Here is a 17,950-nt window from a genome sequence, read left to right on the forward strand (position 1 = left end):
ATCTGAGGAACTGTAAGTGACAATTCCTGAAGGATGTCAAAGGCAATTCACGCCTTTACCCTTTCTCCCAATCAGCAAACATTATTTTCTTCTCGCTTTTCCCTTTCTACCCGTTCTTCAGCCGCAAAAGGGGAGTCGAGGTTGGAAACAAAGAGAAAGAAAGTCTCTCCTCCTGCCTGCCAGTAGCCAGCAGAGAGCGCTATTGCCACATGCAGCGTAATTTCGGAGCCGTTCAGCCTCCTCTGGGCTCTAAAGCCTACGAGCCGGACTCACTGAGGTTGTCCCTGCTGGGAACCCGTAGTTGTCGCTGTCTCTGAGCAACGGGAAAATGGGCGGGATTTGCCGTGCGCGTTCGTGCGCGCTCCCTCCCAGACGGAAGCGGAAGTGTCGGTGGCGCGCGAGTAGGAAGTGGTGATTCCTGGAGTGGAGATGGCCGCGCTTGCCTCGCTGCCCCCGCTACCCCCACAGTTTAAGAGCATACAGCATCATCTGAGGACAGCTCAGGAGCATGACAAGCGGGACCCTGTGGTGGCCTATTACTGTGAGTCTTTCCGGGTCGCCGCGGCCCTCCTTACCCTCCGGGGCCCACACACCGCCCGCTGGTTCTTAAGGCAGGCCCCGCCCCCCTGGCTTTAGACTTGAGCTTTGACCTCTGACCTGCCGTGGGAATCCCCTGGGGTCCCGCCTTCCTCGTGGATTTCCCCCCCACCCCACATTCTCTTCGCCCCTTTGCAGGCCCCGAAAAGGCAAAACTTCAAAAGGACCATAGGGTCCACTACCTCTCCAGTCTTGTGCTTAAATATTTTTAAACAGACTTCAAGGGCTGATGAACTCTGGAACACACTGTTCTAAGGTCTGAGGTTTTCTTTCTGTGTTTAGACAAAAGAGCCCTCTGTCTCTACTAGGGAATCCTGAAAATAACCTGGGTCGTTAAGTAATTTGAGTTGGGGCTAAAACGAACGTTAGTGTCCCAAAGGCAGTAGTGATGTGCACAAAAGGAAGACTGACTAGTTGAAAACATAGTAGTTAGTGCAGGTTAATTATGACAACAGGCAAGCCCATTCAGAAACTCATCAATGAAGAATATCTGCTACAAAACAAGCACTTGGATTTACCCATTCCCCCTTCTGCATCCACACAGCTCTCTCCCACCAGTGAGAATTTTTAGCCTTCTTTGGATAATACCTGGTGTTGAGACATTTCATAGGATGAACTCTGGGGTGAACTCTGACTTTGGTTGACTGTGGTACATGTAACCTACAGTTGATGAAAAACACAGATTAAATGTGTTTACACTTTTTCCTTTGCAGAAGAGAGTAGGTCCAGTAAACTTTATTTTATATTCTATACTTTAACTTTACTGCAGGTATAACAAGTGACCAAGCAACTATAAATCTTCTGAAAAGGATTTTTAGCCTTGAGAAGCTCAATATAATGTGTCCTCTGTTGTGGATGTTACGGTCTGCTGTCATCCTTATCCTGTATTCCAGGTGTCCCCCATTTTTGTTTCTCAAACGTGCAAGGCCCTTTCAGACCTCCACGTTCTTCACTTTCTTGCAATGTCTGCCTTTTTTTCTCCACTTGGCAAACTCCTCATGTTTCAGATTCTGGCTCAAATGTCACCTCTTCTGTGGGCAGTAAGTTGATTACTCTCAAGGTTTTACCCCATTTTGTTCAAATAGTAACAGCGTTTTTCCATTATACTTGTTTTTCAGGTTCCTCAAACAGGGGCCATTAATCATTCATTCAGCTTGTATTTATTGAGATTCTACCTGTATGAGCATTACCAGGCACTGTGGCTACAGTTCCTGCATTCATGGAACTTACTTACTATGGGGTGGGGAGATGAAATGATAATATGAATATATTATTAGAATATTAGAAGGTTATGAAGAAAAACAAAGCAGGGAAAAAATAGGCAGTATGAGAAATAGGGTGGTAGGAAGTGAGGAGGGGATTTCATTTTAAAAGTGGTCAGGGAATGCTTCTCTGGGTTCATCTCTGAGCAGGACTTGAAAGGAGTGAAAGGCAGGCTTTGCATCACCGGGGAAAGAGTATTCTCCATAGAGGGGGTAACAAGTGCAAAAGTCCTGAGGTAGGGGCTTGCTTGAAGGAGGGTCAAAGTGGCCATTGTAACTGGAGTGGATAGAACAAGGAGAAAAAGAATGTGATAAAGTCAAAGAGGTTATGTCTTATAACAATGAAATAGGATCCCTTGTTCCTGTCTAAAACTAATCCCTGTTTATGGGCTCGGTATTATGTACCTTTGTGACTAGCCAGGGACCTTTTATTTCTTGTGTCATTATCTGTCTTTTGCTATTTCTTTCTAAACTTGCCCCAGTTTCCTTTATTTAAAAAATAAGAGGAGCTCTCATTATGACATTCCCTTAAGGTTACAGTCCTGTCCGCCCAACCTCAAAGGTGGGCCTGAAATAGTAGTCTGTAGTTGTCTTTACATCCTTATCTCATGGAACCTTTCTCGCCCGCTGTAGTCTAGGTTTCATGCCCATTATTTTACCAAAACTGCTCTCAACAGGATCATGAGCAAAGATTTTTATTGCTAACTCCAGGTGGCACTTAAAAAATATTTTTGTTACAAAACATATGCATGTTAAAGAGTATACAGTTTAAAGAATAGTAAAATGAATGCAACTGTACTGACCATATTTGATGCTTGTTAGAATAGCTAATTTTTGCCAATCTGGTGAGTGTGAAATGGTGTCTCATTGGAGCGAAATTTGCAATTCACTGAATCTTAATAAGGTTGAGCATCTTTTCATATGTTAATTAACCATTTGTGATCTCCTTTTGAAATATCTATTTACTGCTTTTGACCATTTTTCTATTTCATTATTTTTTCTTAGTAATCTAGCTACTGATCCTTTGGTATATGCATTGCAAATATCTTCTCCAAGTTTATAGTTTGATTTTTCACTCTATTATGAAGGCCTTTGATGTTCAAAGTTTCTTAATTTTAAAATAGGGCCAAGTTATCAGTCTCTTCCTTACGGTTTATGTTCTGATTTTCTAGGCCTTGATTTCTGTTTGTGTACCTTACTTGGGACTTTGGCTTCCTGAATTTGTAGATGGGTGTCTTTCATCAAATCTAGAAAATTTTCTACTATCATCTGTTCATGTATTGCTTCTTTATTATCTCTATTCTCTACTGCAATTTTAATAAGACATGTGTTGCATTTTTCTCCTTTAACTTCTTGTCTGTTAATGCTTTCATAGTTTGTTTTCTTTCTATGCTTCATTTTGTTTAATTTCTTTAGGTCAGTGTTCATGTCCATCTATTCTATTGTCTAATCCATCTATTGAGTTTTTGTTTTCGTTTTTTACTTCTAGATGTTCTCTTTTTTTGTTTTTAAATCAGCCCAGCCATTTCTGATAGTCTTTTGTGAACTATATATTTTTAAACACTCATTTCTTTAAATGCTTTAAAAATATTTACATTTCTATTTGCTGTCTGATAATTCCTGTGCCTGCTGTATTTGTAGGTCTGATTCTGCTGTCTAACAGAAGATAACTCATGATGACTTTTTCCCTTATAATTTATGCTCTAGACATACTAAACCAGTGCTCTCCAAACTTCAGTATGCAGATATTCTACAGGAATCATTTTCACAATTCTCAACTTCTGTACGCTTCATTTACTTTTTTTACTCATTATGATTGCCTCTTATCAATTTATTGATAAGTTGTCAAGTTATCAATAGTTTGCTTCTTTCTTAATGCTCAGTGCAGTTCCATGATATATGTATATATCATGAGATAGATGTATAGATATCTTTAAATTTTAGTCATCTATATATCTGTCTCACAGTTTGAAATTTGAGCAATTGATGGACATAAGGGTTCTGCTATGGTCTGAATGTTTGTTTCTCCCAGCAAAATTCATATTGCAATCTTGACCCCTCAAAAGTGATGGTATTAGTAGATGGCGGTGGGGATGTGTGTGATGAAGTTATGAAGGTACAACCTTTATGAGTGAGATTAGTGCTTTTAGGAAAGAGATCACACAGAGGTCCGTGGCCTTGTTGGTACTGACTTCCAGCCTCTAAAACAGTGTGCAATACATTTCTGTTACTTATGAGCTACCCAGTTTGTGGTACTTTGTTTTACCAGATGGCATGGACTAAGACAGGTTGTTTCCAGCTTGTGACTATTAGGAATAAAGCTCATATGAACAGTCATGATGTATAGTATTTTTGTGTCAACATAAGTTTGCATTTCTCCGGGATAAATGCCCAAAAGTTCAATTGCTGGGACATATGGTAATTACACATTTGGTTTTATAAGAAACTGGCAAACTGTTTTCCGGACTAGCTATTCCATTTTACATTCCCATCAGCAACATACAAGTGTGAGTACAGTTTCTCTGCATCCTCACCAGCATTTGGTGTGGCACCACTTTTTAATTTTAGTCATGCTGATAGGTGTGGTGATACCTCATCGTGGTTTTAATCTTTGTTTCCTTGAGGGCTATGGAAATTAACATCATTTCTTGTGCTCATTAACGAGCTGTATATCACCTTCAGTGAGGTGTCTGCCCTTGTTTTTGCCACCCCAGCCCCTTTTAATTGAATTTTGAAAGTTCTTGATACTCTAGTTACTAGTCCTTTGTCAGATAATGTGTTTTGTGAATATTTTCTTCCAGTCTGTAGCTTCTCTTTTGTCTTCATAACAGGGTTTCACAGATGAAAAAATTTGGAGGTGCCCAATTTGTTAGTTTTTCCTTATTTCTATCATGCTTTTGATGTAAAGTCTATATATTTTATTGTGTATTTTGCTTCATGTCCTAGTCTACTTTATTTTCTCTATATTTTCCCCCCAAGAGTGTTCCTAAGTGAAATTGGTTCAGCCTTTTCTTTTTTAAAGTGTTATCATTGTCAGATTTTTGGTAACAAATGTTGCGCTGGTTTCCTAAATGTTGAGAAGATTGCTTTTTTTCTCATATCTGACTTGGGTTGAAAGGCAGGAGATTCATCTCTTCCTTTAGATTAAAAAAAGAGACCACTGGTAAAGTAGAACTTTACGCTTTAGGGAGGAAGTCCTTTTATGTATATGTCTATTTCTTCCATTTAAAAAATTTGACTTGAGCTAATATTGGTATGTTTTCTAGAATATCTTTCATATGTCAGATTTTCACATTTATTAGCTAGAAATTATAAGCTTGACCTTCCCTTCCTTTCCTCATATCTGTCACAATCAGCTAGTCATCAGATTTTTAAGATTTTGCTTATCTCCTTAGTTCCTCTGATATCACACCCTCACCTTACACCTAAGTTATTGACATACCTTCCTACTTTCTGCTATAAGCAGGTAGTTTTTGTTGCTACTAGAAAGTTTTACTTTAAATGCTTAGTGGAAAGAGCACAGAATAAAAGAATGATAAAGTTAACTAAATACTTAGAAATTCTATGTGACACAAACAGTACAATTAGTTTTAAAAAAAACATTGCATAGGAAGAAATATTTCCAATAGATGACAGACAAAGGGTTAATTCCCTGATGTATAAAACACTTACACAAATCCATTAAAAACAACAACAAAACTGAGATCTCCATAGATAAATGGACAAAGAATATATATGTGCAACCACTAAAAGAGAAGAATACTAATTAACAATCAGCTTAATTAGTAATAAGTGTAAATTAAAATGACATACCATTTTTTGACTAAACTCATTTGAGTACACATGAATATATGGTGAAATCTTCATTGACGTGGCTCTGTGCATTGGTTCAAAGTTTTAGAAAGCATTTTGTCAGAATGTGTGGAATGTAAAAGTATCGATAATTCAGTAATTCCCTCAGTTTTGAAAAGCTTGTACTTAGGAAATAATCACAGATGTATTAAAAGCTTTATGCAGAATTCTCTGAATGATTATACATTTATGGCAAGCTCAAAACAACCTAAATATATATCCTTATGGAAATAGTTAAGTAAATCTTGTTATTAGATAGAAAGGGGTGTGATTATTTAAAAATTAGAAAGCATCTTTTGTAACATGGGGAAAATTTTATATGAAAATGCAGGATATAAAGTTATATATATATACTGCAATATGGATTTATTTACATGTATACACATACGTGCATACACTTGGAGAAAAAGTTGTGTCCTTTAGGTTTATGGGTTTTTTTAAATTATCTTTTTTTTAATGTTTTCTATAAGTTGGCATGTTTCATACTGTAAAAAATTAAAAAACAAGAACATTATTAAAAGCAAATTAAAAAAAAAATACCTGTAGTAGCTCATCTGACTATCAGAAAAAATGTAAGTGCCTTTAGTGACCACTCATGGTTTGAACATGGAATCATCTTTTATAGTTTTAATCAAACTGAATTTCACTGTTTCTAGAACCCTACTCACTTTCTGTTGTCTTCAAACCTTCCAACAGTCTATTCTCTCTGTCTTGGCATCTCTTCCCATCCCTACCACCCCCTACTCTATTTTTAATCCTTAAAGTCCTAGCTTGAATGTCACTTTTTCTGGGAGGCTTTCTTTAAACTCTCTAGTTTTAAGGTGCTTCTACTCTGTGTCCTCAAGGGACCTTGTAAGGCTTTTATCTTAGTTGCTTTTCATTTGCTTGTTTCTTCTAGACTGTAAACTTAGGAAGGCTGGTGCGTTTACTGTACCAGGTAGTGCTAGGCCACTAATAGATGCTCAAAAAACTGTTTGTTAAATTGACTTGAATTTTAAGATAACAGGGGTCCCTAGAGGGAACTATGGCCTTATGGCTATCACTGAGTAAAGAGGCCAGTGACTAACATTCATGTAGCTCTTGGCATTGTAACACTGCTTGCCTTTAGAATATCTGATTGGAACCTCACAATCATCCTGATTCTTCTGTTAGGAGCCAGAACCAGAATGACAAATGCTAGATGAGAAATAGTTAGGTGGGAAAAATGTTGATAGTAAGTAGTAATTAGAGAATAGTTACAGAGTGAGTGAGGGAAAAGGGACAAGTTAACTTGGTGAAAAAAGAAAGGGGGAGCCAGTGCAGTAATCTGAGAGATTCCTAGTAAGTGGAGGATGGAAACGAAGGGCAGGCTGGATGCTGTTAACATATCTCTGAGCTCTCTTTCTCTCTCTTTTTCCTCAATGAAGGCAGAAAATATTTGAGTCCCTACTAAACATGGATACTATATGATAAATATTTTGATTCTGTGCGATTTGGTGTTATGGATAAAGCTAAAACTAGAAAGATTTCCTTCCTTTTAAATTTGCTCAAGTAACAGTAAACATTGTTTCAAGTTTTATTTTTTTAAAGTTTCCTCTAGGGGGTGGTATTGTACAATTAATAGACATTCAGTGAAAGTGCATGGATGTTCTTTGGGAGTCATTTATATGATCATAGGAAAATTAAAGGCAGTTGTTCGGGAAGTTGTAAATATATTTGGTGTATCTCATCTATAAGGTGTTATATCGTAATAACTTATAATGAAAAAGAATATGAAGAGGAATATATTTATGTATAACTGAATCACTGTGCTGTACACTAGAAACTAGCACAACATTGTAAGTCGACTATACTTAAATTTAAAAAAAAACAAAGATGTTATCAGGCACAAGTGTAAATTTACAAGTGTAAAATTTTAATTTAGTTTAAAGGCTAAATGATAATTGGATTTTTAAATTTATGGTGGCAAGCTACATGGATATTAAAATAAGTAATCAGTTGCCTTTTATTTGTTGTTGTTAAGTCACACAGAAATTGGATTTTTTAAGGACAGATAAGCTTAACTAAGCCAGTAAAGATAGGAAGTTTTTTTCTTTTTTAGCTGATTTCTGAATCTGTTCAGTTAATTTGAGCCCAAAGTTCCTCTTGTCTAAGTACTTGTCATTTTTTATTGTAAGCTAACTCAGGATACTTTACTGTAGCAGACAGGTTAATAATAAAAACACGCAGAAAGTTGGGCTATTGACTTACTCATTAGCATTCCATTCTTTTATGTTTGTTTTTGCAAACCTATATGCAGACATGAATTTTGTTTTACAAAAGAAGTCATTTGAATATTTACTCCTTTTTGAGTAAAGTAAATCATTTCATTTTTAGGCTCTTTCAAACTGTCCCTAAGGTTGAGGGGACAGGGTCAGTGGAGTCAAATAGCTCATTCTTAACTGTCATCGTCTTATGTTTGACACCCATGCAAGTTTAAATTATCTTTGATAAGATTCATTTTTTATGACAATTACATTTGATTATTCAAAGTGAAAGCTTCCATATTCGTGAGCAGCACAGGATTATATGTAATAGGTTTCAGTGCTTGATAAGTTCTCACTGTCATTCAATTCGTCATTTGTATTTCTGTGGCTTGTTAAGGTTTTTTTGTTTTCACATTTTTTTACACTTGGTTAATACTTCTTTTTGAAAGCACTTTGAAGTCCATTGTACCTCCACTATGGGCTTATTAGATATTCTTTGTTTTAATTTTTTTTAGTGGTTGCTCTAGCATTTACAAAAACTTATCACATTCTCCAGTCATATGATATAGCACCTCATATATGAGGTAAGAACTTCACTTTTTTTCCCCTTCTGTCCTTTGACTATAGTTGTCATACATTTTACTTACACATATGTCATAAACTCTAGAATACATTTTTTTAAACTGTCCTTTTTAAAAAGAAATTTATAAAGTGAGGAAATAAAAAATTTTACTATATTCCCACATAATTGCCTTCTTTAGCACTCTTCATTCCTCTGTGTAGATTGTTTTAAATCTGGTATCATTTTCTTTCCTGTTGAAGAGTTTGTCAATTCTTATGTAGGATTGCCATCAGTTTTTTCAGCATTTATTGTGTAAAACAAATTTTTATTTCATTCTTATTTTTGAAATATATTTTTGCTGGGTAAAGAGTTTTAATTTGTCAGTCCTTTTTGCCACACCTCGCCCACCTTTTTGGGGGGAAGAGGAGGGTATCCATGCATATGTTCGAACACTTGATATTTTCCCACACCTCCTTGAGATTCTGGTCTTTTTTTTCTTTTCAATCCTTTTTCTCCTTGCTTTGTTTTGAATAGTTTCTACTGCTGTGTTGTGAAGTTCACTAATTTTTTCTTTTATGATGTCTAAACTACTATTAATCCTATCCAGTATATTTTCCAGTTCAGATCTGTTTTTCATCTCTAAGAATCCTCTTGGGTTCCTTTGTGTAGATTCTGTTCTTTCTCCCCATTTTACTCATGGTTTCCATTAAATACTTCAGAATGGTTTCCCAGGATTTTAATGTAATTATCTGCCATTATCATTAATTTGTCATTGTTTTATTGTTTTATCTTATGTTTACATTCTCCTGCCTATTGCCATCTTTAGTAATTTTTGATAGGTTGCAGGACAGTGAATTTTAAGTTCTTGAATGTCTGGAGTTTAAATTCTTGAATGTCTGTTCTTACTTTGAAGAGATTTGATGTGGCCAACAATTAAGTTATTTGTTGTTCAATTCGATTCTTTTGTGCCTTATTTTATTTTTAGCTTTTGGGGGCAGGTCTACAGTAGCCTTTGCTTTAGGGACAGGTTAACCCTATTACTTAGAGCATATCCCTTTGGGGGGTCTCTACTGAATATCCTGGTAAGCCTCTAGAACTCACCACTGTGGTTGATTGGAACTTGAATGCATCCCAGCCCCGTATGTGCTTTGGGGACAGTCCAGCTCCCAGCTTCTGCGCCTTCTTTGGCCATGTGGAGTTTTCTCCTTCACATGCTTCTCATGCTCTTCAGAACTCTGCCCCTCAACTTATAGCTGCTGCAGTCTCCCTGAACTCTAGTCTGCTTTTGCAACTCAGCTAGAGGACTGTGCTCTGCTTATGACTCCTTCCTGCTCCTTAGTTTGGGATGTGCATCCAGGCAGAATGCTAGGCTGATGTTGATGTCACCTCATGTTTTGTTTCTTCAGATGTCTCTATCTTACCTTGTCTGTTTACATTGTCTGAAAACTTGTTTTGTGTATTTTGTCTAGTTTTTTTGATGTTTACAGTGGATGGCAGATCTCATTACTTCATGTGGTCAGAATCAGGATCTGTGGTCTCATTTTAGTAATGAGATCATCACTTAGTGTTTGCTAAGTCCCAGCACTATCTTTTAGTAAGAATTCACAAAGAGCTTTTTCTTAAAGCTGCAGAATTATGACAGAAACTCTAAAAATATTTGTTTGAGGAGGGAATGAATGAAGTAAATACCCTTTATTAATACATGTTTACTCATACTTTTTTTTTACTCTTCGACCTGGAAGTCCCTTCACAAAAGATAATACTAACCATATAGCAGATATTTATAATACAGTTTGAGAAGAGTAATGTATTCAGTTCTGTTTATTAGAATAAAATTTGCTTTTGTACATCAGTGTATATCATAATGATTCCTATTTGAGTGCTACATTTATTAACCTATTAAAGCACCACTCTTCACAGTTGCTTTAATATACCTTTTGTGTATTTATATCACACATTGCACATTTTTAGATTTCTCTTGTATAAACAAGGCTGTATTAGAATGTTAATGTTTAGATTTAATGGAACTTTGAATTACACATACCTTCAGGATTAGTAAATATTTGTCTCCTAAATGCTTCGCATTAAATTAAAGTTAGGTTGGAAAGTATTTAATCCTTTTGCAAATATGCCTCATTACTCATCTTCAAATAATATTTATTCATAAAAATAAACACGTTTTCTTAATGAAATAAATCAAGTATATTTTCTTATAGAGATTTTAGCTACATATTTATTCTGTTTTAGTAGGTAATGTTCCATGTACTGATGCTGCTACAATGAATTACTTGTCCTGAACAGAGTTCTATATGAAAGTGATCCTTTTTTCCACCCTTTGTGACTAAAAGATCTTTTAGTGTATTTATCAATTTTCATAAGTAGATTTTATTAATACTAGGAAAAGTATCTGTGGTACAACTTAAGAATTGTAAATCACATAAGATATTCAGAAATGTAAAAGCCAGGCCAGTTTTTATCATAAATCTTTCCCATTCTGAGATGATTCTTTCCATTTCTTCAATTAAAAGTGTACTTTATAATAACGTCTTTGTGATTGCGAAGATTAAATATGCATATTAACCAAGAAAAAAGACATGTCGGTGAAACCATTAAACTATATTGTCATTACACTATATTTCAAGTAACAGCCATGTTATTAAGGTTAACTTTTAAAGGGAAAAAGCTGATATTTGTTTATATTTGTGTTGTGAAGTAGGCTGATGGTGTTAGAGAATTAGGAATAATTTGATTTTGCTTCAAAGGAAATATCAATAATCTCTGAAGTGTGTTTCACTTTGATTGAATAAATAATACTGGGCTATTCAATATTAAAAATATTAAGCTCTTTGATGTTGATAATTATGATATTTATAATAATCTGTCAGTGGTCTCTGTTGCTTGTATGTGGGCATAGGGAAAGAGAATAGCTGGGTTTATATACAAGGGTGCTTTTGCCAGAGGAACATAATGAAAAGATTCAGCAATAAGAGATAGGACAATAAAATTCTAGAACAATATATCATAAAATTAAAGCTGATTGCAGAGGGAAGTTAAAGAAGAAAAGATTGTAATGAAGAAGTAGGGAGACGCCAAGGAACTGGAAGCCTGTTATAACAAGCAGAGTTTAAAGTTGGAAGAAAGGGAAATTATGTCTAGAGTGAGTGCTTAATATACTGATACTGGTGGTACAGCAGTTTGAGATGGTAATTTAATTATGGAATGACTGGCATGTAAAGGAGAGCACATACAATTATTGGAGATCAGTGTTGGTAAGAATTGAGAACATGGCACTGTGTATGCATTAGAAATAGATTTGCTTTCTTATTGCAGAAAATTCAAAATAACAGTGGCTGAGTAAAATAAAGATTTACTCCTTCATTTAAAAGACAGTCTGTTGTCGGCAGTACCCAGTGCCAGTGTGCCAATTCTGTGAAATCATCAGGGTCCCAAGCTCTCTCCTATTTCAAATCTACAAACCAGCACAAGATTACTAAGTTTTGTAGTCCAGAATATCTACTAGAATTTGTCATCCCACTTCTCTTCTAGGCAGCAGGGAGGAGAAGAGGGGAAGGGTAAGATCTTCCCCTGCTGTCATTCCCCCTTTTAAGGTGACTTCCAGAAATCTCCCTCAATACTGTTTGGTTAAATGATATTATTCTTAGTTACATGGCCATATTTCTCTTTGAGGAATACTGGGAAGTGCACTCCTCTGGCTAGTTACATTACAACTCCCTAGTCATGTAGGGGTCTTGTTAGTAAAGAAGATGGAAAGAAAGGATGCAGGTAGGCACTGAGCAGTCTGTGCCACAAGTATTAGAATTATTCATGTGAACAGTGAAATTTTCAAGATGATGAAAAGATCCTGAGATCCATGGGCACCTACAAGCATAACAAGATCAAATGGAGAGTGGCATGAGCCCTGGACCAGAGTATTTAGAAAACATTGAGACAATACTATAAGTAGCAGTGGGATGCAAAGAGAAAAGCAGTGGGGTGCAAAGATTGTCATACTTGACAGTACTCTTTTAGTTCTCTTGAAAAGACTGCAAATAAAGTGATTTCTTCAAGTGACATCCAGGCTTTAATAAGACAGAGGGAGAAGGTATCTGAGGAGAGGGAGGGGAGTTTTCTGTTTCTGAAACAGTAGTTCCAGGGAATATGGTAGAAGGAATAGGGCCATGAGGAGAGATGTGGGCTACATTGGAGCAGAAAAATACAGTTTATAAGGATTGAGGATGCAGTGAGCAGTGATTCCTAATCTTTTGCTCACCTGTCTGTGAGTTTAAAAAAAATTAAACACAAATCTTCAATATTATGTAAATTATTTATAAGTAATATTTCCTTATTGATGTGCTAATACTATGTGTGTATTATAAAAGATGTATAAAAATAGAAGCTTATAAAGAATGAAATAAACATATTAATAGAAATAGTAATACTTTCTTCCCCACAGTCCAGCCAATCTGGGATCATACGGGTCTCAAAGGCTGCAGCCTCAGTGTAGCTTAGGGTGGGGACTGTTGGGGAAATAGGAGCAGTCTGGCATGGCCTAGATTCTGCACTCTACCAGAAGCCTTCTGCTTAAAAAATAAGAACAGGAATATTTAAAATTCTTCAGAAAAAATTGGTAATACAGTAAGACATAGTAAGATTAAATTTGGAGGAAGAAAAAGCATATTATCAGTTATAGGTGTTATTATATGAGGAGATGACATTTGATCTGTGATCTCAGTGTAATCAAATAGCCAGGAAATACAAAAAGTAAAAAAAAAAAAAAAATTAAAGAACCACAAATCATTAGCAAAAGAAAAGAATATTTATTAATTGTAGTTGAGACAGGTGCCAGTAACTGGGTGGGGGCAGGGGGCGGGGAGGAATGCAAGTTATTAAAGAGCTAAATTTGAAAAATTAGACCATAGGAAAACCTAGAAAAATCTTGTAACTGAATATTAAGTTTCTTGGAGATAAAAGAACTTTTCAAGCTTAGAATTGATAGGGAAAAGTAATTGCATATAATAGCTTTGAGTACATAAATATTTTGAGCTGTGTTTTAAAACAACATTCAGAAATTGAAAGACGGCATAATATTTGGAGCCTGTATGTTTATTTTCCAAAAAGCTCATGTGATGTACTTTTAATAAAAGAAATGCAACAAAAATTCTGGAAGAAAAACTTGAACAACTCACAAAGAGGTGTTGGGGAGTTCAATCACAATTACGACAACAACAACAACAAAAGAGCTGACTAAAACAGGCACAGACCTTGAGCAACTCAAGGGATATGACTGTTTTAAAAAGAAGAGGGTGTTCAGCCTTGCTTTAAAAGGCATTGAGTGAGGAGAGGGGGTTAGAACGTGATACGCAAATGGGTAAATGACCTGACAGGTTGCTAAATGTGACTGGTTAAGAGAAAGAGGAAAAAGGTAGAAAATTTAGTCACATTTGTGATCCAAGAAATGGATATTTAAACAAGTGAGTTTTTGGCTTCTTAAATTAGAATCTGTCTTTGACTCAGATTGATACCAGGGCTCATTACCATGCAGTAAAAATCAAAAGCATCATGCTTTTTACACTTTGAGGCAGTATAAATCTGTACAGTACTTTTAACTCCAGTTTTTCTCTCATTAATACCCAGATGGATTAAAACCCTTAAATTTGGTATATGGAAATTTAAATGCGTTAATAAATTAAACTTAAAGCTCTGTCACATGAGATAGCCGTGAAAGTCTAAGCCTTCAAAAGTAGTTCCTTCAGACAAAGCGATTGAAATTAAAAATACACATAAAATACATAACTGTATCATTCGTATATAATACGTTTTTAAAGAAGGTATGTCGGGTAGACATAATTGAATTGGAAATCCTGAAAGTAGCTAACATACCAAGCCATGTTCTAAAGCTGTAGTAAATAAAGCAAAGGGCTAACAAGTAACAAAGCTAGACAATATACAGAATTGGGCCCTTTTATCCCATAAAAACTTAATATATGGTAATGAATGAAAAAAGTGACATTTAAATCAGTGGGGCAGAATGAGCTATTCTTTCATTCATGTATTTATCTATTCAGAAAATGTTTATCGAAGGCCAGGCACTCTCCCAGATGCCAGGGATACATCGGCAAACCAGATAGTCTAAAATTGCCATGGAGTTTCAGTTGGAGTTGTAGTAGGAACAGAAGTAGAAGCTGATTACCTGCTGAGGAGAAAATAAAGCAGGGATAATGTTCACAAGATTCCATTTTGGGGGAATAAACATGATATCCCTCCTTCATACTGTATAAAGAACTGCCACAAGGCAATTTGTTAAAAAAAAAAAAAACAGACAGCCCAACAGAAGATTAGGCAGATTTTTTTCTTTTATTTTGATAGCTAGTCCTGATCCATAAAGGAGGATGTAGAGCTATCCAGTAAATATCTAATACCTTTTTGTATAGTGAACATGTAAACTCAATGAGGTAACACATCCTGAGATTGATAGAAAGTTTGATATCAATTTTTAATTTAAAACCTTTTTTTTTTTGTGAGTTTGGGAGAAATGGGTGCTTGCATGTGTTGTGTATTTAACTGCATGTTGGTCATCTGTTTTGGAGGACAGTTTAAGAGTAGCTCTCAAAGCAACCCAGCAGTTCTATTTCCTGGTATCTACCTGAGGGAATTCTTGAATATATACACAAGAAGGTATGGTAGCTCCACATGACTTACAGTGATAAAAATCTGAGAACTACCTACATGTGTTTTAGTTAGAACGATGTGTCCGTGCTGTGGAGCACTGGCCTGCCACTCAGATCTCCAGAGCATGTTGAACGTAAGGGGTAAACTGTACACACCAGTCCACCAAACCATTCACAGCTCTTATCACTAGGTAAACTGTTTAGGATTGTGGTATCAGAGAGATTTTTAGCATTAGCCTTTATTTTTATTTCAATTCTTTTATTTTATTTTATCAATTCTCCGTGTTAGCCTCAGCTCAAGTCGCATTTCCCACTATCCCAGCGCCTATTGTGTATTATTTATCAGTATCACTTACCTGGCCCTTGGCAAGTGCTCCTGTACATGCTGTTGTTTTACTGAATGCCCTCGCTTACCAGTTAAACCGCAGGTCCCTTTACCAGCTTAGGACCTCGTCCTTTTATTTTTTAAATGTGATACCAAAAAAGAGATCTTCATAAATATGTGTTACCATCATCATGAATCTTGCATTCTTTGGATAATATTGTTGTGTTCTTTATATTTGTGAATAGTATCTATAGTAAGTCAGAGTTTTATTTTACTTATAAATTCACTTAAATTTTAAATTATTTATTAGACAAAACATTTTGAACATTCAGCCCTGGAAAATTTTCAAATCATCGTATTTTTCTTCATAGGTCGTTTGTACGCGATGCAAACTGGAATGAAGATTGATAGTAAAACTCCTGAATGTCGTAAATTTTTATCAAAGCTAATGGATCAGTTAGAAGCTGTAAGTTAAACACTTGAAAATTTATTTTCTGATTAATGTTTAAAATGCCCTTTGATTTGATTTGTGTGTTGTCATTTTAGTTCTTCCTCTTGGTAGCAATCAGTGTCATTATAGCTGAGGAAAATTTAGACAATTTTTTAAAAACTTACGTTATACTGCTTAGGGAGTTGTAATTATAAATTAGTCAGTTTCAGTATCTTTGCATATACCATTGTCTCTTGTCCCAGGTTACTGTGATGGCTTTTGAGTCCTCCTTTCTTAAGCGACAAACCCTTTCTAACCTTCCCTCCGGCAGTCACGTGAATTATTGATTTGGGAATTCTTGAATAGCTGTTACACTAATGAAATGGGCCACTAGTTAGTGACAGGGATGATGAAGAAAGTTGCCTATTGTCTTCCTCCCTCTCTTGGTCCCAGGATAAGATCCTCTCAATGCCCAGGCATTCTCTGCAGCAGGAGTGTGGTAGGTGACTAGTGAGTCATCTTGAACTGTGATACAACTTCACAGGTTATGTAGAAGCACCAATCCAGGGAAAATTGAATGGATTTGATTAGGTGTCAGTGCATCAGGAAGGCAGTGCTAAACCATAGTAATCTCACTTAGTAATCAGGGCTCCACCCTGTACTTCCCATGCCCAGCCATCCCAGTTTCGATTTTAACAGTGTCAAGGTCTACTCCCTGTTAATTCATCTCCTCCAAGGCAGTTGTATTAATGGCTGTGGCTTACTTTTTATTTGCTTATTTAGTTATGTGACCTGCTCAAGAGAATTAGAAACATAAATATTTGATCAGTTGCATTATTTTCTTTAGAGAAACAAAATTTAGACATACTAAAAAATCAAAACATTTATTACCATTTAGCCCAGAGCTCTTTTTTTAATACATGTTGGAAGTTATTCAGATCAAAGCCTAGTTGTATTAAGCAGCCATGGCAGTAGTGTTCTCTCTAACTTTGTATGGTTGTCTTGCCTTCTAACCCAGAACTCTGTCATCTGCTGTTAACCACCCAGGGCACCCCTGGTGGCACCACTGTTGACAACTCAGTTGCCTTTGAGCTTGTCTGATGTTTAATACTGCTAATATGGATGCAGGAAAAATGAGTACTCCTCTTTTGGAGGGTGGGATTTGGAAGTGGGAGGAAGAACGTGTCTGACACATAGCAGTACATTTGTAAAATACCATCTGTAACAGACATTTTATATAAAATATATCTTTATTAATTTTACAGCTTAACAGTAATAGTTAAAATAACAATAGCTTATAAGACAAAACTCAAACAGTTCTTTATAGTAAACAAAATGTAAAATTACATTTGTAAAGGGACTTACCAGGAATTTATTATTATCCACATTAAATAACAAGGAGACTGAGTTTATTCCATGGTGACATTTCTGCCTGTGCTGTAATATTTCTGTTTATAGTTGGAAAACTTTGAGTAATAGTATGTTTTTGCTGCCAGATATTTTATGTTGAAGTTGAGATGAAATGATATACTCCCACTAAATTTTCTGGAATTAAATTGCCTGTACAAGTAAATCATTTCACAGTTTGGATATAGTACACTAGTATTATATGTGGGGCCTTTTTGTTTTTGTTTAGGACAGGCATGTCCAAATGTCCTTAAATTCCAATATTCAGTCTCTTCTGGGCCTTAATTATGAAAATGTTTACTTTGCTGATTTTATGAAAAATCTTATGGCTTTTTCAAAACTTAATTTTTTACTGTATAACATTTTTTGAAAAAAAATCAATTTTTAAACAGTAGTGTGGTACTCAGATCTGATATTCCAGAAGATAATTTTATCCCAGTGTGACCGTCCGAGTAAAATATAGGAATTTAGTTTGTTGTTTGTAAAACACTTTAAAGCAGTCTATGTATAGGAAAGGGATTACTTACTGGAAATTTACATGGTTGTCAGTTGTGTTGATTTGAGGTATATATTTGTCTAAATTTTTTAAACTTTCATAATCCCATTCTAAGTTTGTCACCTT

General features: G+C 35.7%; 1 protein-coding gene across 1 annotated transcript in view; it reads left to right on the forward strand.

The window, feature by feature from the left end:
• Window positions 1-372: 372 nt before the first annotated feature.
• VTA1 (vesicle trafficking 1) overlaps window positions 373-17,950 on the forward strand; it is a 66,806-nt gene continuing 49,228 nt past the window's right edge. The window contains exons 1-2 of the mRNA XM_006188504.3: window positions 373-541; window positions 15,863-15,957. Of these exons, the coding sequence (XP_006188566.1) occupies window positions 430-541; window positions 15,863-15,957 (207 nt within the window). The 5' untranslated portion in view covers window positions 373-429. The remainder of the gene's footprint in view (window positions 542-15,862; window positions 15,958-17,950) is intronic.

This window comes from Camelus ferus, chromosome 8 (genome assembly GCF_009834535.1).
Source record: "Camelus ferus isolate YT-003-E chromosome 8, BCGSAC_Cfer_1.0, whole genome shotgun sequence".
Taxonomy (NCBI): domain Eukaryota; kingdom Metazoa; phylum Chordata; class Mammalia; order Artiodactyla; family Camelidae; genus Camelus; species Camelus ferus.